The sequence below is a fragment of the Cervus canadensis genome, chromosome 32, assembly GCF_019320065.1.
Source record: "Cervus canadensis isolate Bull #8, Minnesota chromosome 32, ASM1932006v1, whole genome shotgun sequence".
In the NCBI taxonomy this organism is placed as follows: Eukaryota; Metazoa; Chordata; class Mammalia; order Artiodactyla; family Cervidae; genus Cervus; species Cervus canadensis.
Window position 1 is genome coordinate 27,482,633 of NC_057417.1, and position 24,914 is coordinate 27,507,546.

General features: G+C 52.7%; 1 protein-coding gene across 3 annotated transcripts in view; it reads right to left on the reverse strand.

Moving 5' to 3' along the window:
- The window catches only part of HIP1 (huntingtin interacting protein 1), a 135,313-nt gene that overhangs the window by 11,830 nt on the left and 98,569 nt on the right, over positions 1-24,914 (reverse strand). For 2 of the 3 annotated variants that reach the window (XM_043454756.1, XM_043454758.1), the window contains exons 6-24: positions 22,323-22,399; positions 21,808-21,869; positions 18,023-18,163; positions 16,439-16,496; positions 13,354-13,429; positions 13,122-13,262; positions 12,221-12,321; positions 11,295-11,367; positions 10,491-10,674; positions 9,903-9,991; positions 9,413-9,529; positions 8,052-8,153; positions 7,497-7,640; positions 6,925-7,060; positions 4,643-4,729; positions 4,333-4,440; positions 4,113-4,249; positions 1,462-1,572; positions 173-231 (exon numbers count right to left, since the gene is read on the reverse strand). In XM_043454756.1, the coding sequence (XP_043310691.1) occupies positions 173-231; positions 1,462-1,572; positions 4,113-4,249; positions 4,333-4,440; positions 4,643-4,729; positions 6,925-7,060; positions 7,497-7,640; positions 8,052-8,153; positions 9,413-9,529; positions 9,903-9,991; positions 10,491-10,674; positions 11,295-11,367; positions 12,221-12,321; positions 13,122-13,262; positions 13,354-13,429; positions 16,439-16,496; positions 18,023-18,163; positions 21,808-21,869; positions 22,323-22,399 (2,003 nt within the window). The remainder of the gene's footprint in view (positions 1-172; positions 232-1,461; positions 1,573-4,112; positions 4,250-4,332; positions 4,441-4,642; positions 4,730-6,924; positions 7,061-7,496; positions 7,641-8,051; positions 8,154-9,412; positions 9,530-9,902; positions 9,992-10,490; positions 10,675-11,294; positions 11,368-12,220; positions 12,322-13,121; positions 13,263-13,353; positions 13,430-16,438; positions 16,497-18,022; positions 18,164-21,807; positions 21,870-22,322; positions 22,400-24,914) is intronic. The other variant, XM_043454757.1, reaches the window with a different exon arrangement.

A 24,914-nucleotide genomic window follows, 5' to 3' on the forward strand; every position in this document is an offset into this window, starting at 1 on the left:
CCACACGCCAAGGGGTGTGGTACGGCGGAAAAATAATCATACCGATACGGACAACTCCATAGACTCAGCCGTCCCCCGTGGCAGCTTTAATGTTCTACTCTAATCGGTATGAGCCAAGGCAGGACAAGATGTATCCTCATCACCCAGGGGCAACCACGCCGCTCAAACTGACCTTTCGTTCACCTCCAGTTTGACTCCTGTGTCTCCAGCTCGGGATTTGCTGAGCATCTCCTATTCAAAAAGAAGCAGGGTTTCCGAATACATCACAGAGACTGAGTACCCACTGGCGTCCTGTTTCATCTCGGGTCCAACATCCCGCAGATGCCGAGAAACCCAGCAGTGCCCACCCACGTCCTCATGAGGGTCAGGAAAACAACTCAGAGCTCCAAACTACTCAGTGGGAGGCAGCTGGCGCGACCTACAGCCTGTGTCTTAACAGCCTGGGACTGTGCTGATGGGCACAGAATTCTGAGAAGTGTGGCACCATGCCAACAGGGGCAGCTGCATCGAGTCCTTGAGGCAGGTCCTCCTACCAAGGCGGACGGCCTGAGTCTTCCACCAGAGGACCTGTCCAAGGTGCCTGCTCAGCTTTTCCCGGAGACGACAGCTACTGCTGATCTATTGAGCACCTGCCACTGAGACGCCTGTGCATTATCACACCGAACTGTTTACAACAGCGGTCCCCAACCTTTTGGGCACCAGGGACCGATTTTGTGGAAGGTAATTTTTCCATGGACCAGCCGTGGGGAGGGGGTGGTGGCGGTGGTGGTTTCAGGATGATTCAAGGGCATTACATTTACTGTGCACTTTATTTCTAATCTAATGCCGCTGCTGATCTGATAGGAGGTACCTGACTGTGGCTTGGAGGTTGGGGACCCCTGCTTCCTCCCTCTGAGGGAGGAACTAGTGTCATCACCATCATACAGAGATGGAATCTGAATCTCAGCAAAGTTAACGTAATTTACTGGAAATCTTACAACTAGCAAGTGATCAGTCTGGAACTTGAGGTTGGATGGCCTGACACCAAAGTATGTGTGTGATCCTTACAGAAACTGCTCATCTTCCCTTGGCTAGAACTTTCTATTTTCTGTTTCTCAGAGACCCTAGGGGGTTTGGGTTTTGGTTTGTTTTCTAGAGGACTTTGCAGAGAAGGGGGCTTTCCTGGTGGCTCAGACAGTAAAGAATCTGCCTGCAATGCAGGAGACCTGGGTTTGATCCCTAGGTCAGGAAAATCCTCTGGAGAAGGGAATGGCTATCCACTCCAGTATTCTTGCCTGGAGAATCCCATGGACAGAGGATCCTGATGGGCTACAGAGTCAGACACGACAGAGGTGACTTAGCATGCATGCACGCACATGGGGGCTCTGCAGAGAATGACTGAGATACACCCAAGAGGCAATGCTGCAGACAGGTAGCAGTTGCAAAGCATCACTTTAGGTGATGTCACAGACACTCCCATACCTCTATTCTGGCTGTAGCAGCTTCAATGGCAGCGGAAGTGGCAGCCATCTCCTTGTCCACCAGGTCCCCCAGTTCCTCCTGTTTGATGTCTAGGCCTCTGGGCAGGAGATCCTGTGAATAGCATCATGAACGCTGAGACCACCCTCAGACTTCCTCTCTATCCTCCTGTGGCAGACTGGTAAACCTCACATGACAGAAGGTACGAGGGCCCCGCCACGTAACACTTCTGCAAGCCAGGGAGGGGGCTTGTCTGGAATTCTCTCTACCTCATGAGCTCTACAACCCCACGCTCCTCCTACCTCTGTGCTCACTCAGAACCTACCTCCTTCCAAAAGGTCATCTCCACTGACCCCCACAAGGCCACTCAGTTGTAGCTGCTCAGACCCTAACCCCACCCAAAGTAGCATTGATTGAATTTGCTGCTTGGGAGGTACATCAAAAAATCTTCAAATGGGGATGATGTCTTCCAACCAGACAACCTGTCCCTTATTTAACTTTGCTTCCAGGGCAATCATACGAGGCAGTTACTACAACTCTCCTACAGATGGGAAGCCATGGCTCAGAAAGGTCAAATGTCTTGACCACAGTAACTGCTAACAGATGGAGAAGCAGGGATCTAAACTCTGGTCTGATGGCAAAGCCTATGATCTTTAGAAACAGTAAGTGTTATGCACACAAGAGTATAAAATAGATATGAGTGGGTCAAGAATATGATGACCCATATTATCCACCACCCAAACTTAAGGAAGAGCTTAAGAAACATCCTCAATACTTTGAGTCTGCATGTTTTGGAGAAGGAAATGGCAATCCACTCTAGTATTCCTGCCTGGAGAATCCCATGGACAGAATAGCCTGATGGGCTGTAGTCCATGAGGTTGCAAAGAGTTGGATATGGCTGCAAAACTAAAGATTGCATGTTTTGGTCTTTATTTAAAAGGAACCATACTGCAAGTGAAAGAGAAGAGTGAAAAAGTTGGCTTAAAGCTCAACATTCAGAAATCTAAGATCATGGCATCTGGTCCATCACTTCATGGGAAATAGATGGGGAAACAGTGGTTGACTTTATTTTTTTGGGCTCCAAAATCAATGCAGATGGTGATTACAGCCATGAAATTAAAAGACGCTTACTCCTTGGAAGGAAAGTTATGACCAACCTAGATAGCATATTAAAAAGCAGAGACATTACTTTGTCCACAAAGGTCCATCTAGTCAAGGCTATGGTTTTTCCAGTAGTCACGTATGATCGTGAGAGTTGGACTATAAAGAAAGCTGAGTGCTTTCTTAAAGATTTGATAAAGATTTTAAAGAACTAATGCTTTTTAACTGTGGTGTTAGAGAAGACTCTTGAGAGTCCCTTGGACTGCAAGGAGATCCAACCAGTCCATCCTAAAGGAGATGAGTCCTGGGTGTTCACTGGAAGGACTGATGTTGAAGCTGAAACTCCAATATTTTGGCCACCTGATGCGAAGAGCTGACTCATTTGAAAACACCCTGATGCTGGGAAAGGGCAGGAGGAGAGGGGACGACAGAGGATGAGATGGTTGGATGGCATCACCGACTCAATGGACATGGATTTGGGTGGACTCTGGGAGTTGTTGATGGACAGGGAGGCCTGGCGTGCTGTGGTTCATGGGGTCACAAAGAGTCGGACACGACTGAGTGACTGAACTGATACTGCAAGTATTTTTCTATGATTTACTTTTTCACTTGGCATTCTGTATGGGAGATTCATTCTATGACCTAGTAATTCTATTCCTGGGTTTACAGAGAAACTCTTACGTGTGTGCATGAGGAGATATATACAAGAATGATCATAGCGTGGGACATCTCTGGTGGGCCAGTGGCTCAGAATCCGCCCGCCAAGGCAGGAGGCACCGGCTTGATTCCTAGTCTCGGAAGACCCCACATGCTGTGGGGCAACGAAGCCCGTGTACCACAACTATTGAGCCCATGAGCTCCAACTACTGAAGCCCACGTGCCCTAGACCCCGTGTTCCAAAACATGAGATGCCACTGCAATGACAAGCTCACGTACTGCAACTAGAGAGTATCCACTGCTCGCCAACAAACCCAGTGCGGTCACAAATAAATAAAAATTTTTTTTAAAATTAAAAAAAATCCTATGACTATGTCACTCTCTAGAAGGAAAGATTAGCAGCTTCTCATTCACCATGGTCATCCTTCATCCACAGATTTCAGGTTCTCCGTCTCACTGCCCCCTTATCCCCCATGGGAACCTGCCTCCCCCAAGTGATTGCTCTCTTTTTAGCTGTTTTGCTCTCTCTCGTATGCATATTCAATAAATTCAACATTTGCTGGGTGTTAACCACTCAGTGAGTGAATAAATATATTGTCTTCATTTCAGGTGTTACCTGCCCAACCAGATAAAAACCCTTGAAAACAGGAAAGCCGTGCTCATTCATCTTTGACACTGCTGTGCAGTGACGATCACACAGCATACTCTCCATTAACAGCCAGTGACTTAGGTAGAACTGCAAAGTCAATCAGGCGGTCGGGTTTTACAGTCCTCTTACTTTAAATCAAGTTTCAAGTGCAGAAAGAACTGGCTTAGAACATCACTGATTCCCAAGGAAGCCCCCAGCCCTCACTCCAAGAACTACCTTCTGCAGGAATAAATAATACTGATCATACTTCGCTAATGGCCGTGATCCTGGTGAGGCAGCTCCTCATGGCTGTGCTGTCGGCATTCTCAAAGATTCTTTCTTCCTCCAGGAAAGACAGATAGGTGAGGGTCTCCTTGCCGTACTGCTTACAGGCCTCGATCAGAGCTGCAGAGGCAAGGCGACAGAGACTTTCAAAGGTCCGCCTGGCTCCCTGCGCGTTTGGGGCGGCCCCTCCCCTCGGTACTCACAGTCGGCCGACTCCGGGGGTGCTCTGAGGCAGGTGGCGCTGCCGTGAACGATGGTGTCACTGGTCAGGTGGGCCAGGAGTGTTACCGAGTGCAGGAGCCCGCTGATATCTGCAGGAGTTGAAAGGGAGCTTTCTCAGTCCTGCTGGAGGGTGTCACTTCTGTCCCTCCTTCCTCCCCACTTTGCAAGATGGACACACACACACTCCTTTTCTGGGGGCGAAGGAACCGATAGTCATTGCTATGTTCCAACGTTTCTGAACGTCACCTGGCTGTTGCTGGCAATATACCCTCCTTATCCTCCAGCTCTTACCTTCCGGGCACGCCAGGTACTGGCTCCAGCATTTTTCCAGCTGCTCAATGCAGCTGGAAGTGGAGTTGACCTTGGACAGCAGGTGATCTGTGAGAGGGAAGACAGGGTGAAGTCAGAGCCATAGTCACAGCTCGCTTCATCCCCATTAGTTAATCTGCCTCATGGATGACCTTGGGGCGGGTGGGTTGGGGGGGAAGGCGTGTTGCCCTGCAGGAGCTGCCCTGAGAGTGGGGAGGGAGGAGAGGTCACTGGCTATACTGATACGTGATTCTCTCATTGTAGCTTCAAAGGCTCTGCTTTGGAGTTATCTGGTCCTTTAGCCAAGAACCATGGCAACCATACCACGGCCTCGTTTCCGCCCCTCATTTCCTGTCACTGCCAATTGAATCTAACCCAGGCCTTCCTGTTAAGTCTTTCAAGGCCCTAAGCATTGGCCTATATAGGAAAAGAATCTTAAAAAAAAATATTTAAAGGGTGTATGTGTAACTGATTCACTCTGTTGTCCACCTGAAACTTCGTGTTCGGTCACTAAGTCGTGTCCAACTCTTTGCAACCCCAAGCTGCAAACTGCAGTTTGCAAACTGCAGCCCTGCAAACTGCAGCCCACCAAGCTCCTCTGTCCATAGGATTTTCCAGCCAAGAATACTGGAGTGGATTACCATTTCCTCCTCCAGGGTATCTTCCCGACCCACAGATCAAACCCGTTTCTTAACGGTCCCTGCAGTGGCAGATGGGTTCCTTACCACTAGCGCCACCTGGGAAGCCCACACCCAACATTGTTAATCAACTACACTTCAATTAAACAACAACAAAAGGCTCTTGGATTCTCATTCCTCTTTAGTTCAGAGCCCTGGTTCTGTGGGGCTAATCTACACTCACGCTCTGCCCACAACGCAGTCATCCATCCATTGCTGCGCCTTTGTGCTCTGATCCACAGAGGCTGCATCGCGTAAGAGGTTAAGTGCAGGCTTGCCCGTCTCCCTGCACAGGTGTTGCAGCCCCTGGTTCTAGCACTACTGGCTGTGTTCTCAGGTCACGTGCACCTGCTTCATCACCGGACAAAGGAGGGATAACAGTACATCCCCCGGCATCGCGGTGAGGGTCGCTGGGCCGAGGCACGTAAAGCACTGAGGATGGTGCCTTCACATCGCATAGCGAGTGAGCAGCTGTTTCTGATTTTTGTTTTTGATTTGGTTGCGCCACACGGGATCTCTGATCTTCACTGCAGCCTGGGGGATCTTTAGTTGCTGCAACTAAGAATTCACATGCCACAACTAAAGATCCCGCATGCCGCAACGTCGGCTGTTTTTATGGGTTATTATTCCCCACTTTTCTTCCTCTCCATGCCTTCACGTTTCTCCTCTTCTTTCAAAACCCAGCTCACACCATCTCCTGTGGAACCCCCCGCAGCTGCCTGCTCTCCTAGCATTTCTGCAGTCAACAAGGTACCCACGTGTTCCTTCCTTTGTAACTGTGGAGTTTCTTTACAAATGGGTCCCCTGCTGAACAAGATATCCTAGTCTTTCTTGAAATACTTCACCAAATTGAGACCTTTCTAGTTGATACTAAAAATCATTTGCTCCCTCCCTTCTGCCTTGTCCTCAATGGGACCTCACAGGACTTTGCCAATAAGTTCCCTCTGCTTCAGAACAAGCTGGAATCTATTCATGGCTATCCATGCCTTCCCAGAACCCCCAGGGCCTGGATGCTCTTCTGTCTAATGTACACCCCATCCTCTCGTGATAGGGGCCCCCTCTGACTCCAGTGCATGCCCTGAGGACTCCGGGGGCTGGCGGAGCCGACCCTTGCTCACGCCTGTGACTCTTGGGGGTGCGCGGGGGGAGGGTATCACTTCTGCCCCTCTGTGCTTAAGGAAGATGCTTCCCTGTCTAAGCTCACAGCAGCCATGACTGGATTGAGACCACACTGTTCTCCGCAGAGGCACACAGGGCTGTCTGTCCCTCCCCCTCCTGGCATTTAGAAGGGCTTGCAGGCCACAGCGCCCACATTTCACAGGTGTGATCCATGACTAAAGCCGTAGGTGTCCCACCTTGGGGGAGGTGGCTGGGGGTGTGGAAAGCCTCACTGCCAGGCCGCGGGCTGCTACACTGCCCATTTTACAGATCCTCGGGGGTGGGGCCTAGGCATCCCCTGGCGATCCTAACACACAGCTGTGCTGGGAGCCTGAGTCAGGGTCACACGGAGTTCAACGACAACACAAGGATCGGGGCAGGGGGGCGGGGCGGGGCTGACGCCCAGAAGCCGGGCGAGGGGAGGGGCACCTGCAGATCCAGCGCAGCTCGAGAGAGTGGGCTCCTCAAACAGCCTCAGGGCCTCCTGCACCACCTGCTCTGCAGCCCTCCTCGACTCAGCCAGAAGCATCTTGTGTTGGTCCTTCTCGAGCTGGCATATAGATTCCTAGAGATGATGGTGCCGGGAGGTGAGGGTTGGCCACAGACCTCCCTAATGAGCCTCCACCCAGTATCCGCCGGTGACACAGCTGGGATTCCCGGCACCTTAGCTCAAGCTGCGGCTCATGAGGCCCAAGCCACACGGCTTGACACAGAGAAAAAGCCTTTAACCTTGTCCGCGGGCGTGTGCGGCCAAGCACAGGAGGCTATGGCGCTGGACCACGGCTGCCCAGCCTCCACCCTTGGGGAGAGACGGCCAGGTCCCTTCTCATCTGCTCCGTGCGAGGCATCAGAAGTTATGCTCGCCGAGTATTCACCTTCACAATCTGGCCAAAGGCCCTAAACTCCCTTTCACAGCCCCCCTGCCTCCACCAATACCCACAACCCAACGCCCATGGGTGTGAGGCTGGACTTGATCTGCCCCAGGAGCACCCGTTACTTGCCTGTGCGCTAGACAGTTTGAGCTGTGTGTACTCCAGCTGCTTCCGAAGAGCGCACAGCTCCTCCTCTCGACAAGCCATGGCGTTCATCAGGCTGTCCCGGTCCTTCTCCAGGTCTGTGATCTGGGCGGTCCATTTTGCCTCCGACTGTGATGGGGATGGAGTGGCCCGGAGGGAGTTGCTGGGAGAATGAAACTGTCCCCTTCCCAGAGATCCAAACCCACCCCCGAGGAATCTGCATCCCCAAGTGCAGACTGATCCTGGATGGGACCAGGTGGGCCACGTGCCGGTGGGGATGGATGCTGTGCTCAGTCGCGTCAGTTGTGACTCTCTGTGACCCCACGGACTGTAGCCCACCAGGCTCCTCTGTCCACGGGATTTTCCAGGCAAGAATACTGGGTCGTCATGCCCTCTTCCAGGGGATCTTCCCACCCAGGGATCAAACCTGCCTTTCTTGTGTCATCTTTTCCTCTAGCTCCACCTGGGAAGCCCTAGCTGACAGCAATACCAACGCCTAAGGGGAAGAGAATGAGGAAGGGAAAGACAGGTGACACTCACCTGGGCAGAATTTTCTAGGCTGCCTTGGACAATCTGGAGTTCCTGTTTGCTGGTGGCAAGTTCTTGCTTCAAATTCTCTAGTACTTCTGTCTGTTCTTGAGTCTGAAAGAGAAGGAAAACAGGAGTACTGTGATCTAGGTGGTGGCTTCCAGGGATAAACACGTGTAAAAAAATTCCCAAGCTATAAATGTAGATTTGTTTAATCTGTTTTTCTTTAAAGCTATTTTTTGTATTTTGGCCACGCCACATGGTATGCAGGATCTTAGCTCCCTGACCAGGGATTGAACCCATGCCCCCTGCAGAAGTGCAGAGTCTTAACCGCTAGACTGCCAGGGAAATCTCTATATAATTCTCATACAGAAGCAAGAGAGGTCAGAATGAACCAATAATTTTTCTTTCAGCTACAGGAAATGTCAAGGGGGAGCTTTAAGCATGGGGTCCCAAAGAATCAGACATACTTGAGCAACTGAGCATCACACTGGAAATGTCAAGCTTGAGCCCATAAATAACACTAATTAAAGCAGAACCAGATTTTTAATTCAGGCATCCCAACACCTGGTAGGTATTCTGCTGACTCACTCTATCTCACCATCTTGAAGCAATCCCCATTCTTTGATTTCTAAGTGGTGTTTTTTTTCAAAGAGCAGGTTGTGACCCATGAGTAAGAATTCATAGCAAACATCTTTTTTAAAATGCAATAAACACAGCCAAAAAATAACCCACATGCATCCACATAATAAGGTAAAGTATTGCTCTCTGAAACTTTGATTTTCATTAGTTTTTTTTAAAACTTTTTTGCCATACCATGCAGCATGTGGGATGGTAGCACCCCAACCAGGGATGGAACGCGTGCCCCCTGAACGGGAAGCACAGAGTCTTAACCACTGGACTGCCAGGAAAGTCCTCCATTAGATGCTGTTTTTACTTTGGGACACAGAAAAGTGTGAAAGCCCCTGCTCCTAAGCGGAAGGCACTCTGTTTTATCCACCTGCCATCTCTTATGCCAATGGGACCTGCCGCCTAATGCCAACTCCACCCCAAGGCATGGCTGCAGACAACTCCTGGCTGTGGGTCTTTGTAAATGCCGATCCTCTCTCTCTGACATCCACCTGCTTCCACTTCAAAACCTCCTCGAGATTCATCTTAGCTGATGAGCCCTACTCAACTTCAGACCTTTCATCACGTCATGCCTTTAACAGCTTTCACATGAGTAATCATGTCCTGCCCCCAGGGCCCCTTGCCACCCACCCTGCAGATCCGCCCGTGAAGACAAGGCGCTCTATTCTGTGCAGCGCTCAAAGCCCCCTCCATCTCGGATGGACAGCTCCCTTCGATTCCCACCCACTTCTCCTTCCACTCACCTTCCGCTGGGCCTGGTCACTGATGCGCTGAAAAGAATCCTCCAGCTCTTTTTTCTCCCGTTCCAAATCCACCTGGGCTTGTCTGGCCACTGACACCTGTTTGGTCACCTCCGCATTCTGCAAGAGAAGAACGGTGTCTCAAACTAACTTATCTCCGGCTGAAAGACCACCTTCCTTGTAGAACAAAGGATGGCATTCAGACTGAGAGTGCCCTAAAGATGGACACAGACATCGCTTCCCCACCCAGAGGAAGCTGTTGCCTTCAGATGCTCAACTCTCAAGTATTGCAAAAATGATAAAGATGGGGGCTATCACAAGTAGGGCAGGTACCTAAGGTGGAGCTTGAGATATGAGAGCCAGGGAGCTCTGGTTTCCAAGAAATGGTGGGGACACTGGCCCTGGAGAAGCAACACAGCCTGGGTCGACATCTCCCCTGGGCAGGGGGCCCTGTGCACGTGGGACAGGCTGCTGGTGGCGGCGAGGGTCCTACCTTCCGCAGCAGGTCGGCGTGGTTCTGCACCAGCTCATTGTATTTCTCCTTCAGCTTGCTGTAGCGCTGCTCATTGGCTTGGGCTTTCCCTGAATTGTCGAGGACTGAGGTGAGGGGTCTGCATTGGCAGGGCACCCTCTGCTCTTCTTCTGATAAGCCAGAGCCCCTAGAAGACCATCTTGCCTTTCCACAAGCATCTACACCTCCTTCTCCCAGAAAAGTCTTACTTAAAGTCCTCTGGCAAGTCTGCTTTAATGAAGAATCACCTGATTCAAATCCCTCCATTGACTCATGCCCCTTGAGCATTCCAAACTTGGCATGTTTAAATCAGTGTTACTGGCTTCTACGCCACAATTTTTCGTAAGCTCTTTTTTGTCACCCTCTGTCTCCCCATCTGTGTTCCCAGCAGGCCCTCATGGGGAACTCCAACCCACCCTCCTAACCGCTGATGCTGATGTTCACGATAGCCCCTCCGGACAGATGCAAGGCAGGGACGCTGGTGCCCAGCCTCAGCCTGCATTCCAGGGCTGGCGGGGCGCCGCCCTCCCCGGCCCCACCCGCACGCCCACCCCAGCGACAGCTCCTCACTCTCGATCTCCGTCAGGCTCCGCTGAGCCTTCTCCGTGTCCTCGCGTTTCTTCTTGAGCTCGTCCAGCTCGGCCCGGAGGAACTCGCTCTCGTCGGCCGCCTGCTGCCGCAGGTGCTGCTGCTCGGCCAGCTCGGCCTCCAGCTCGCTGGTGCGGCCCTTGAGCTGCAGCACGGCCCGCTGGCTCTGTGGGGAGGGCCGGGGGATGAGTGAGAGCACTGGGTGGGAAGAGGGGGTCCCACCTATCACGTCTCCAGTGCCAACCGAATAAACACCTGGGGTTTCCCAACGAGCTCACTCCCAAGGCCTCGTGAAGAGTGGAGGTCACTACAAGCCAGCTACCCACCAACAGGGGGTGAGGGCGGGGGAGTTCTGGTCCTGTTAGAGGGACCTGGGGGCAATGATGGGCCCAGGACGAGGCAGGGGAGAACGCTTGCTGGTCCCAGGTAAAGGATCTGACCGGCTATGAGTCAGCAGCAGATATTGCAAACAGCTGGCAAAGCTACAAGCCAAACCTTCTCAACATCAAGTGACAAGAATAGGTATCTCACTGCACAGCTTCATAGCCAGCTGGTGGTCATGATTCTCTCCAAGTATCACAGGGCCCTTGGAGTGTGGCTTAAATGCTGCTTGCAAGGGTAAGTGTACTGGAAATACACGATAACCTGGTCCTCTGGCTTTGGCATTTCTACTAACTGACCTTCCATTAAGATGTGGCTCAACAAGGATGGATATGAAGAGAATTTAGTATTAAAAGCTGTCATGTTCCAGTGAAGCCCAGAGGTGGATCAGAGCCCAACTCATACCTCAGTCTTCATATTTTCCAGCTGAGCTTTCAGTTCTCTGGTCTCTCCGAACAGCTGATCAATTAACTGATCCCTAGGAAGAGAAGGAGAGCAAGTTTGCTTCCACTGTGCTTCTCTTTCCTTTGAAATGTGAGCTGGGAGACCCAGGGAGGAGGTTAAAAGCCGATGTTCGTTTGGGAACAATTCTTTGAAATCCTGTAAGTTAACCTCTAAGACCTGCAGTGTCTCCAGATACTAATCTACCACCCACTGGCCCACAGCAATCTCAGCCTCATTGGCTACTCCTCTAGGATTTGAAAGGGGTCAGTATTCAAAGGTTTGGAGAAGGCAATGGCAGCCCACTCCAGTACTCTTGCCTGGAAAATCCCACGGATGGAGGAGCCTGGTGGGCTGCAGTCCATGGGGTCGCTAAGAGTAGGACATGACTGAGCGACTTCCCTTTCACTTTTCACTTTCCTGCACTGGAGAAGGAAATGGCAACCCACTCCAGTGTTCTTGCCTGGAGAATCCCAAGGACGGGGGAGCCTGGTGGGCTGCCGTCTATAGGGTCGCACAGAGTCAGACACGACTGAGGCGACTTAGCAGCAGCAGCAGTATTCAAAGGTTAGGACTTCCCAGGTGGCTCAGCAGTAAGGAATCCACCTGCCAACGGGTTCAATCCCTGGGCTGGGAAGATTCCCTGGAGAAAGGAATGGCTACCCACTCCAGTACTCTCATCTGAAGAATCCCATGGACAGAGGAGTCTGGCAGGCCACAGTTCACGGGGTCGCCAAAGAGTCGGACACGACTTAGTGAATAAACAACTCAAAGGTCAAGACGTTTATCTACGAAGCCCAAGAATTCCTCTTCGGGTGGGTGTGGCAAGTGAGCTCTTGGCTTAACATAGCGCCCACATCATCTGCTTTAACCCCGCAGCCTGGACTCACTTCTCGTCCTTGTTCACGCCATTCTGACTGTTGAAATTGAAGGGATCGCTGCTGGAGGAGCTGCCGAAGATGTCATCGAACTTGCTGTCGAATGAATTCTGCTGTGACCAGAGAGGAGTGAGGACAAAGTTAGAGACCCAGAGGGGTCTGTGTGGGTCTCAACAGCCACAGGGGGGAACAGACGCTTTCTTAATCTGGTTCAAATCCAATTACAGCGCCTCCTAGGGACGCAGGGCAGCGTGATCTCTCTAGGTCAGTGCTTGGGTTAGAATGTGGCTGCAGAACGTCTCTGATGGTCCAGTAGCTAAGACTCTGCTCCCAGTGCAAGGGGGCGCCCAGGTTTGATCCCTGGTCAGGGAACCAGATCCCACATGCCTCAGCCAAAGATCCCCAATGCCAGACTAAAAAGATCTCGTGTGACACAGTGAAGACCAAGTGCAGGGGCTTCCCCAGGGGCTCGGTGGTAAAGAATCCACCTGCCAACGCAGGAGACACAGGTTCGATGCCAGGTTCCGGAAAGATACCACATGCCTCGGAGCAATGAAGCCCATGTGCTACGAAGCCCATGTGCTACAACTACTGAGCCTGTACTCCAGGGCTCAAGAATTGCAATTACTGGGCCCACGTGCCCTAGAGCCGGTGATCTGCAACAAGAGAAGCTCCTGCACCGCAATGAAGAATAGCCCCCACTCTTCGAAATGACAGCCTGCACAGCAGTGAAGACTCAGCGCAGCCATAAATAAATAAAATGTAAAAAAAACCAAAAAACAAAAAGACTCGGTGCAGTCGAATAAGAATAAATAAGAAGGTGGCCGAGCCTGGCCATGGTCCTCCCGCCTGCCCTCCTGCACCCGGGGGCACTGGGAAGGGCTGACCGAGCTTCCTCCTATGAGGTCCTCACCTGCTGGGAGGCGTCCATGCCCATGAGGTCATCCTTCTCCAAGACCGGCTCGCTGTCGGGGGACGACGCCTCGGCTGGGATCACCACCACGGGGCTGACGTGTTCTGACAGGGCGGAGGCTCGTAGGAAATTGGGTGGGTTCTGGAGAGGGAAGACGCACTTCTCGAGCCCCGCCCGCCTGCCAGCCTCGAGGACAGGCCCCCCGGGCTCCGCGGTTCCCTGGCACGCTTACCTCTGGCAGTTGAGGGATCTGAATGAGCCGCTTAAAGTACTGCAGGTTGCTGGAGCGGTAGAAGAAATCTTTCAACCTAGGGGTGGAGCGAGGTCAGAGGGCTGCTGGGGGCCTTCAGTAGCCCCAGGGAGGGGACACCCTGCTTTCCTACTGCCCGCCCAGCCCCAGGGCACAGGCTGCCAAGGAGATGGCCTCCATGGTGCGATTATGACGCTGCCAGGAGACATTATGTATTGCCAGCCCTCACTGATCTGGGGGTGAGCGATGTTGGTGGTGTTTAGTTGCCAAGTCGTGGCCGACTTTTTGCGACTCTGTGGACTACAGCCTTCCCAGGCGGCTCAGAGGTAAAGAATCCACCTGCCAGTGTAGGAGATGCAGGTTTGATCCCTGGATCGGAAAGATCCCCCGGAGATGGAAATGACAACCCACTCCAGTATTCTTTCCTGGAAGAATCCCACGGACAGAGACTGGCAGGCTAAGGTCCATGGGGTTGCAAAAGAGTCGGACACGGCTTAGTGAGTAAAACAACAACAAATCATCTTGGATGGATATGGGAACGAAGAAACTCCAATTTTTTCTCACTCTCAAGTCTCTATTTTGAATCTAAGCATCGAAGGCCAAGAGCACCAGACATACTTTCTGAGATGAAAGGGGGTTAGTGATATCAGCCCTCGCTCTGCAGCACCGCATTTCCTCCTGCTCAGCCCAAGAAACGAAACCCCTGGGGTCTCAGGACAGCCCATCAGACCCCAAGGTTAGGACTGTCCCTGTGACCTCACTGCTGCTTTCCCCGAACTTGGGGACACTGAGGCCTCAGCCGCTGCATCCGCGAAAGAGAAGGTGATGCTTTGATTAGCTCGAAGAATGAAGGGAAACTGAATCACCTGACCACACATCCCCCGCTTTCTGGGCTGGAGCCAACAGTAATAGGCTCCTGCTTTCCTAAGCTACTGGAATTCAACATTCCAGGAAATCGGCCCCAGGGCCTGTCTTCTGGGATTTAATAAGTCATTTTTTATAGCATAAACATACAAGGCTTTTCAAACAGAATAAGGAACCGGGTGGTTAGCACAACTCTGAACTTGCCCTCTGATTGCTACTCAGCAACCAGCAAGAGAAGCCTGGGCTTGGGTTCTGGGGGCGATACTTTTCCTGCAGTCAAGGATGAAGAAATTAACAAGGAAAACAATCACACAAGTGTCCTTCCTGGCTCCCTCGTCCTGCTGTCTCTCCTCCATTCTGACCCCTCTTCTTGGGCAAGCTTAATTGAAAGATGAACCGGATTTTTCATCTCATCACCAATTTTCTTCCCCAAACGCGCCAGAATAATTTGCCCCTCTGTCAGATGAGCTCTTCCTCTTCTAGACTAGAGAGCGGGCTGATTAATCCCTGAATTGATTCAAACATTGCCTGAACACTATAGTCTTAAGGAATTCTTACAAATTCAGGTGCTAGAGATACAATTACAGGCAAGACAGTCAAACAAAATAAGGTCATTCTTAGAACTAGAAAGGAAATGCACAAGGTGCTGTGATAGAGAATATGAGGGTGGGTGGGTGGGGAGGTGGGGTGGAGCTGGAGGAACAGGAGATGGCGGGGAAGACTCCACTTAAATAAGGTGGCTAGAGACTTGCTCTGTGTGGAGGTGACTGAAGATGACCTGGATGGAGCTGGCCAGGCTGGAAGAAGAGCATCTTGAGGAGGGGGAATAGCAAGGGCTAAGCCTCTGAGCTCTGGGTATGTTTCAGGAACTGGAAGAGGACCCCACAAAGTGTGGCTGAAACATGTTGAGCACTGGAGAAGAGATCAGAAACGACGGGCAGAGGCCAGATCATGCCAGGACCTTGCACACCACGGAGAGGAGCTTGGATTTGGTTTTCATCGTTGTCAGAAGCCACTGAAAGGTTGTGAGCAAGGGGTTTACGTTTTTACTGCTGGGTGGGGATGGGATTGCAGGGGACGGGAGCAGAGCACTCTGTCCATACTGGAGGGTCCTGGTAGACAGCAAAAGATGCAGACAAGGCGGGAGGCAGAACTAGAGCCAAGATCTGTTTGTAGATAAACCAAGTGTCATCCGAACTCGCTAATGGATTAAATATAGGGAATGAGGAGAATGGTGAGTTCCAGATCTCTCTCCTAAGCAGACGGTCGGCAGTATTTACTGAGATAAAAAAGACTGGGAAGAAAACGTTTTTGGAAGAAAGCCTAGAGTTCAGCTTGAGATGTAAATCTGGCCTAAAAAGTGAAGGTCGCTTAGTCATGTCCAACTCTTTGGGACCCCATGGACTATATAGTCCGTGGAATTCTCCAGGCCAGAATACTGGAGTGGGTAGCCTTTCCCTTCTCCAGGGGATCTTCCCAACCCAGGGATCGAACCCAGGTCTCCCGCATTGAAGGCGGATTCTTTACCAGCTGAGCCACAAGGGACGCCCAAGAATCCTGGAGTGGGTAGCCTATCCCTTCTCCAGCAGATCTTCCCAATCTAGGAATAGAACCAGGGTCTCTTGCATTGCCGGCAGATTCTTAACCAACTGAGCTCAGGGAAGCCCAAATTTGGTGTAGAGATGTCAAACAGACAACTGGCATTCAGAGGTGAGGTCTGGCTGGAGGTACATCTCTTGGAGCTGTCAGCATGTACATGGCACGAGACCAAGAGAACTTAGGGAAAGAAAAAGAGAAGAGGATGAAGTCCTGGGCATAAGGGAGGCAATGAATGAATGAATGGAGTCACCTTCCTCTATGAGATTTATTAGAGAACTGATTGCTTCCCCAGTCATTGGTAGTTTTGCCCACACCTTCTTTTCCTAAGCCTTTAAAGCAATAAAGCAGGTACCCTCATCCCTCGATGATTTAAAAGCAAGTGCTCCTGGAACTTCCCTGGTGGTCAAGTGGTTAAGACTCCACGCTTCTAAGGCAGGGGGTGTGGGTTTGATCCCTGGTTAGGGAAGTAAATCCCACATGCCTGCCACATGGTGCGGCCCAAAAATAAAATATAAAATAATATCAAATCAAGTGCTCCTGCAAGGATGGGTTGAGTTTATAGCACTTTTAGATTCGCTTCTTTTCTGTCACTCAAGCCGCTTACTTGGTGAACTGCTCCAGGAAGCGGTCCCGGTGGCCTTGCAGGGTGTCGGCTGGGAGACCTGGAAGGAATCGGAAAAGAGTAAGAGGGAAGAAGAGGGGCAGGGGGCAGGGGGCCTCCCTCTGGGGAGGGAAGGGGCCAGTGGTCAGCCCGGGGGAAGGCATTCCTGACCTAGAGCTGCCCGGGAACTAGTAACCTCTTGGGCCCAGTTGGAGCCAGCAGGGACTCTGGGGGCGCTTATCAGCCAACTCTCCTTCTGTCTGCTCCTGGAGTGCAAGCTCCCTGGGCACAGAGGCCTGGAAGTTGTGTCCCTGACCGCAGCCGCAGGGTGGACCAGGGCAGGCCCTAGAGGGGGGCTCTCTCCCAGGGGTCGTGTACACTGGATGCCCTAGGTGAGGCCTTGTGCAGACGTGAGTCTGGGAGAGACCCAGAGAGCCTGCCGGGGGGGCCAAACACCATAGGACTGAGACCCACAGGATCTAGTCTAGCACTGGCTTGGTCACTCCTGACTCTACGATGCTGGATAAGCAGCAGCCTCTTAGGGCCAGCCTCCTCCCTGGCAGAGTGGGGACCGCTCACCTCCCAGATTGTACAGTTCTGTGCAGTTCAGCTATAGATGTCTTACATTTCAATTTTAGTAATTTTTGAATGTGATATTGTCATTCGGTATACACAGGGAGTACACATATAAAGTATAGTAATTCAAAGGAGCAAAAGTTTACAGCGATGACAATAGCACTCTCCCTCAGCAATCTTCCTCCTAAGAACCCAAGAAGTCCAGTGGTGAGAAAAACATGAGACAAACTCAAATGAGGAGCATCCTCTGAGGTATCCGACCAGGACTCCTTAGAGACTTCCCTGGTGGTCCAGTGGTTACGAATGCACATGCCAATGCACGGGGCAGACACGGATTCGATCCCTGGTCTAGGACGATCTCGGATTTAGCTGCTGTAGTGAGCCACGACTACTGAGCCCTTAAACCTACAGCCTGTGCTCTGCGCCAAGAGAAGCCACCCCAAAGAGAAGCCCGGGCACCGCAACCAGAGAAAGCCCCCCGTGGAACAACGAAGACCCAGCACACCCAAAAATAAAGTGGAGAAAAAATTAACAAAAAAACAACAACTGTCAAAGCCATCAAAAACAAGGCAAGTCCAAGGAAACTGTCAGAGCCGAGAGGAGCCTAGGGATACCTGATGACGGAATGTTACACCGTGACCCGGATGGGATCTTGGGACAGAAAAAGGTCATTAGGCATAAAGTGGAAATGTGCATAAAGCATGGACTTCAGTGAATAATAACGTATCACTATCGGTTCACGAACAACGTGGCAGCCTGGAGGGGGCGGGCAGGGCCATCCTGGGTCACCGCTAGAGCAGGCTGGGTGCGTCCCTGCATACAGCAAGGCTTGGCCCTGATCTTTTATTATCAAGATGGCTGGGAGCTCCAGGGCCTTCTGGAATAGGAGCAGAAAGTCAAGGGCCCCGGGGGCGGGGGTGAGGGCGGGGGGGCGGGGAGGCGGGGAGCTGCCTCTCTCCAGGGACAGCCTTGCGGCCAGAAGCTTCCAGAGATCAAGCCTGGAATACTCACAGGAGTGGAGCTTGAAGAGAAGCTTGACAGCGTAATCATAGAGGTGGCTGCAATCCAAGATGACCTGGATGAGCGGGGCAAGGCGGCACTGCCCGGCTGTGGTCACCGACACGGAGCGGGACATGTCCAGGGAGTTGAACACTAGGGGACGGGAAGGGGAGACGTGAGCAGAGCTGGGGAACGAGAGGCCACCTGCTCAGAGGGCAGAGGACAAGCGTCCTGCACTGGAGGACCTGTTCTGTGCAACCATGGTCTCACGTTTAACCCTTTCAGCACTCCTCTGCTCTGCGCTGTGCTCAGGCATGTCCAACTCTTCGTGACCCCATGGAGTGTAGCTCACCAGGCTCCTGGGTCCATGGGATTTCCCAGGCAGGAATACCGGAGTGGGTGGCTGTTTCCTCCTCCATTCAACACTCCCTACGGGGTAGCTAAAAGAATCCCCATTATACAGGAGAGGAAATTGGAGGTAAGCAACTTGAAGGCAGTCACAAAGCCAAGAAGTGGTTTTGCTTGAGAGATGCTGAGTTAAAAGCCAGAGCCCCCGTGGCCAGTGACCAGACTAGGAACCTGTGCCCTCATCAGTCAACAGGCTCCCTGTGTCACAAACCGGTGAAATAAACTGGTTCTATGTCATGTACAGCCAAGTGGGAGCCCAGGAAAGCAGGGATTTATGCGGGAGCGCCCCAAATGCCTCCTTCCTGTCTGAGGAGTTTTACACTCCCTGCCTCCCATTGGCAGAAAGAACACATCAGCTGGTAGACTGCTGATCTAATGTGGGAGGTGAATTCTTGTCCAAGAGAAGCTCTCAGTTTTATGGGGAATCAGAATTTCAGGATTGGAAGGGGCTGTTCACACAGCTCCACCCAGCCCTCCGTCTCAGGCATGAGCTCGGTCTCATGGTGACCTTGACCCTAAGAAACACCCAATCTGGGGGTGACAATAGAAAGCATGTGGGGAAAATATCAAACGTTGATCAGAACACGAAGGAGCAGATAATTCAGCCTGGGTTCCTGGTGGTTTGTCCCAGTGTTCTTGGAACACCAGACAGGACCATGTGCAGGAACCTCAGGTGGACAACCAGAGAGGCTTCGAGGACACTGGGCCAGGAGCCAGGAGGAGGGTAAACCAACAGGATCAAGGCTGACAGAGGTCCTTGGGGGGAGTGGGTGAACCGCCATCTACTCTCCCGGGCTCCAGAGGGCAAGATGCTCCCATGGACCCCTCCATGCCCACCCCCTGCCCCTTGCTCCTAAACCAAGCAACTAGATGCCTGGCCATGGACCCTCAGCACACACTACTGGCCAGGCTGATCTCCCTGCAGTGGCTGCCCTCCGCCTCCGGAGATTCTGCACGTGGCCAGCACTGAGAGACTTCCCCCTGCAGGCCCTCAGCGCATGGGACTGCCCCGGAGGAAAGCCCAGAGCCACTGTGACCTTCCCCGGCCACACTAATCCCCGTTAACGGGCTTAAGTCTGGCAACTGAAAAAAAAAAAAAATCCCAAACAGTTCTAATTAAAAGGCAGCTTTTCTTCTTGACACAAATTAGAAGCAGCTGTCACTGCGAGGCGGCCATCCCCAAGTCTCCTGGCTTCCCTAGGCTTCACTCTGGCAGGGAATCCCAGGCTACTCCATCTCCCGGCCGGTCTGCTGCTTTCCAGGAATGCCCCTTGGCATCTAGCAACATCTAGAGTCCTGTGACCGGGGGCAAAGTTTCTCAACCTCTCGGTGCCTCCAGGAGCTCTTCCGTGAGATGCAGATGGTTCTAATGGCACATTCCTCATAAGGGTCTTATAAGGAGGTCTTGTAAGGACTAAGTGAGAATGTCCTATAACTGGCATAGCAACTTGGAGTGGTTCTTCGGGTTGCTTGGAGACTGATTAGAATCACCCAGGGAAACGCAAAGACGACTCATGTCTGCCTGCAGCTCCTTCATCCCTGCTTCCGTTTTAATTGGTCTAGGGTAAGGCGGGGGCGAGGCTTCCTGGGTGGCTCAGCCACAAAGAATCTGCTTGCGAATGCAGGAGATAGGGTTCGATTCCTGGGTCCGGGAGATCCCTCTGGAGAAGGAAATGGCAACCCGCTCTAGTATCCTTGCCTGGGAAATCCCATGGACAGAGGAGCCTGGCGGGCTACAGTCCATGGGGTCACACAGAGTTGGAGACGATTGAGCACACATGCACGCACTCGAGGCTGGGGCATTAGTGGGGTTCAAAAGCACCCCCCAGGTGATTCTAATAAGCAGCCAGGGTGGAAACTGTATTTTCTAACTCAGTGCTTCTCAAACTGTAACATGTATCAACATCCCCTGGAGTCATCCCCTGACGGATCACTCCAGGGGAATTCTGCGGTGATGGAAGGGCGCTGTTCAACACTGCCAGCCATGTGTGTCTGCAGAGTGCCTGCACTATGATGAGTGAAACGGAGGCCCTGACCTTTAAATGTTATTTAATCGTAATTAATTTAAATAGTCACAGATGGCTATTGGCTACCATATTGGACAGTGCAGACTTGGGGAGTTCGTTAAAATAGAGGACTGGGTCCCACCCCCAGAGATTCTCATTCAGAAGATCTGGGGTGGGATTTGAGAACGTGTGCTTCTAATACGTTCTCAGGTGATGCAGATACTGCTGGTCCAGGGACCACACAGTAGTTGAAAACCTAGGGCACCCCTTCTGAAGGTTCTGATCCAAACCTTACAAGGTCACAGGCTAAGATGTAGAAGCTGAATAGACTTCTGATACCATTTCTCTCAGTTTCTGGGCTTTTCCCTGGTGGCTCAGTTGGTAAAGAACCTGCCTACCAATGCAGGAGATGTGGGTTTGAGCTCTGAGTCAGGAAGATCCCCTGGAGAAGGCAATGGCAACCCACTCCAGTATTCTTGCCTGGACAATCCCCATGGACAGAAGAGCCTGGTGGGCTACAGTCCATAGGGTCACATGATTTAGTGACTAAACCATCACCACCAAGAGGTGAATGAGGACAGAAGTGGGGTGGGGAGACATGTAGAGGAGGCTCTTGATTCCAAATCAGCACTCTCTCCAGGATGAGAAAGCCACCAGCATTCAACAATGGAGGAGTGTGTGCAGACTCGGGTAGCTCTCTCTAGAAAATTCTAGCTAATTCACCCCAGATACTTCCAGAGCATTCAGATGGATGTTGACATCAGTTTATGAACTCTGTCCACTTGGTGTTTCTTCACTGCTATTCATCTAGAAAGCAAGTGTTCTTGAACTTGGTTGTTGAGCACTTGCAATGACAGGCACGGGGCTAGAACAGAGGTGAGCAGGGCCTAGTTCCTGATTTTTGAGCAGGAACTCAGCATATATTGCTAATAACCCGAGGGATCAATGCATATGGAAACAGAGCCAAGTATCATGGGATGCTGGGGCAGAAAGGGTGACTGTGCAGACCACCTCAGCAGAAATACATCCTGAGGGCCAGCCCAGCTGAGTGGCAGATAGGTCTGGGCCAAAGGACCAGCCAGAGCTGGGGCCACAGTCCAGGGACTGTCAGAGAGGCCAGAAGGGTTTTTGGACTCTGGGAGGCCAACTCGGTGGGGAACTGAAGTCCTTCGGGCACGTGACTCTGAGGATGCCCGTGGGCTTCAAGCCTTCCCTGTGCCAGGGCCGAGGGCACAGACGCAGAGGGGCAGCTCCATCTTCCTGGCCTGCGCTGCAGAGCGTGTCCGGAGAAGGGGGCTGGGCCGGCTGCTCCCAGGAGGGAACCAGGCTGCGGGTCAGGTGATGGCCAGGAAAGCCTGAGCCAGACGGGAGGGAGAGACTCACCAGTTTGGAAGAGGTTAAGTTCACACTCCAGGTAGTCGAACATCTCCACTGTCAGCTGGAAACTGGACCCAAGAGGAAAGACAGCTTATATTCCACGGCCCGAGGCCAGTGTCCCTGTGCTGCCGCCAAAGCATGCGTGCACACGTGTGCACACACGCACACACACATATCAGCTCCACGTCTCAGCCCCCACCTAGGTGGATATTAAAGCCACTGGAAGATCAAGCAGGGCGAATTCAACAGTGACAGTGGTAGAGAAAGCGGGCAGGTTCCACACTGTGCTGGAAGGGCAGAGGGGCCCAGAGAAGGGAGGCCTGGAGTGGGGAACACCCTGGAAGGGTTCTGGACGAGGCACCAGCCGTCAGCGGCCCCAAGGTCAAGTCACTTAGCGGCTCTGTCCCTGCCTCAGCCACCAGCCCTGCCCTCAGGCCCTCTGTGACCCTAACCGGAACTGAGGGTCTAACCTACACAAGCTCCCGTCCCCCTCGGTCCAGGGCGTGAGGACGCCCACTTACAAGTTGTTGACGTCACTCTCTCCAGCCTCCTCTAGCTGCCGGTCACTCATGTGAAGGTTGCCTGGGAACCTGGGGTTCTGGGAGGGAGGCAGAGGAAGTCAGAACAGGGCACCCCGAGAGCTCTCTCTATAGCCGACATCACGCACACCAAGCCCCACTGAGCTCCGGCAGCAACAGGCTGGATTCTGCTTGGTGTGGGTGCCTGCATGCTCCCCGGGGAATGTGGTAGCGCTCACAACCATACACACACACACACACACACACACACACACACACGCGCGCGCGCACACAAGTCTCGTGATCGGCTGGCTCACAGCAAAGAACACCCCCCACCCGTCAATATAGGCAAGCTTCCATCCCATGCCTGGGACCCCAGGGAGGGTCCCACCCCCACAGCCTGTACCACGGACATCGTCTCCGTGGGGCAAGGACACCCAGCGCCAAACTGCTGGCGGTCCTCAACCTGACACCCACACCAGGCAGGCAGTGTAGCCTCTGCTTATCCTCAGTACATTCCGAATCCTATCCAGGCTTCCCACTGGCCTCTGACCACTTCCGGAAGCTGCTATTGTTGAGTTCAGGGCCAGGCAAACCGATGCTCACATTAACTTTAGCAAATGGAATTAGTAAAAGAAACTTGAAGGTTGGAGAAGATTACAGGAAGCACCCCCGCAGTCAGGGGAGGTTATCTGGGATTATCAGTTGTTGAGTATCTGTAGTTTCCTGTCTTTCTCAGTGTGGTCTGTCGGGAGTGGAGGGAATACAGGGCAGCCGGCAGGTGGAGGGGAGCACAGAGAGATGGATGACCAGTCCACCAAGGGGGCTCTAAATTCCAGGGTGAGTTCTTCAGGCTCTGAAGTCAGAAACCCTCCACTCGGGCACCTCCATCTCTGGCTGTAACACCCTTGCAGCCCCTTCTGCCCTGAGGCCCACCACCCCGGCTCCTCTGCCTCAGAGACTCAGGCCGGTTGCTTTTCTTTTTAATTGATTTTATTTTTTGGCCGCACCCTGCAGCGTGTGGTTCCCTGATCATGGATCAAACCCACATCCCCTGCGTTGGAAGTGCAGAGTCTTAACCACTGGACCACCAAAGGGAAGTTCTCAAGCCGGTTCCTTTATCGCCCCCTTCTGGCTGTGCTTACTTTCTCACTGGGTCTGGACATGATGGCACCTCTGGCAGGCACCTCACCCTCATCTTTGCCTGTCCCCAACCCACACTGCCGTTAAGCACAGTGAGTCTGGATCGCTGTCGCATGCTCTCTGTCTCAGACCAGCTGCAAATCTCCTTGGAGAATGACTCACAACTGATCACTATGAAACTGCGCTCTCTAGCTCTGCGTGCGTGCCTGCTAAGTCACTTCCGTCGTGTCTGACTCTTTGAGACCTTACGGACTGTAGCCTGCCAGGCTCCTCTGTCCATGGGATTCTCCAGGCAAGAACACTGGAGTGGGCTGCCATGCCCCTCCTCCAGGAGATCTTCCCGACCCAGGGATCGAACCCAGGGCTCCAGAGGCTCCTGCACTGCAGGCGGATTCCTTACCACTGAGCCACCGGGCAAGCCCGCTCTCTAGCTCTACTGCCCCTTCACAGCCTTTGCTGGAGCTTCCGTGGTGGCTCAGACAGTAAAGAATCTGCCTGCAATGCAGGAAACCCGGGTTCAATCCCTGCATCAGGAAGATCCCCTGGAGAAGGAAATGGCAACCCGCTTCAGTATTCTTGCCTGGAAAATTCCATGGACAGAGGAGACTCGTAGGCTATAGTCCATAGGGTGGCAAAGAGTCAGACATGACTGAGCTTCAGACACGACTGAGCAACTAACAACAGTCCTTGCTACTGGCCCGCCGGTTCCCCTTCCCATCAACAACTGCCCGACTCTGCACCTGGTACCCAGCTCCCACACCATCACCCTCAGCACCTCATCACGTCATGTGCTTGCATTCTTACATCGAAACTCCTGCTTCCCACTCCCTTCCTTGCTTCAAAGGTACCCACCTGCCCTGCCCTTCCTCCAGCTTCAGAGAAGTTGCTGCCTCCTTCCTAACTCAGGATCAGCCCCTCCCTGTGCGCTATTTGAACCAATCTAGCTTCTGGTTCCTTCTCTGGCTCATCCAACAAATTCCACTTGAGCCCCTGTTCTGGGCTAGATGTTGGGCCACACACGGGACCCAGGGAGACACGCACACCGGCTCTCGGTGCTCCAGGAACCCACAGTGCAGAGCACCCACGGCTCCACCTGCCTCCTTAGGCTCCTGCCCGCATCCCGTGGTCCAGGTCTTTCCCATGGCCCCACATCTTCCTCTAGCTGTTGTCCCCGCCTCTCCTCCCTTTCCTGCCAGTCTTCAGGAAGTCCCTGACCCTCGTCTGTCCCAGAGATAACTGTCTAATTCTGGCTCTCCCCATCTTTCACACTGACAGCCCAGCTCTCCCCAAGTCACCCTCCACACCGAATGGATGACCTCGCACCAGCCCAGGCACCTGTCACTCTCCACCCCGCCTGCTCCTCACACTAACGTGGGTCTCCTGATGGTGCCATGTGGATGCCAGAGTGTCCTGGGCCTCCCGCCCTTATGTCTTCAGCTGATCCACCACCAG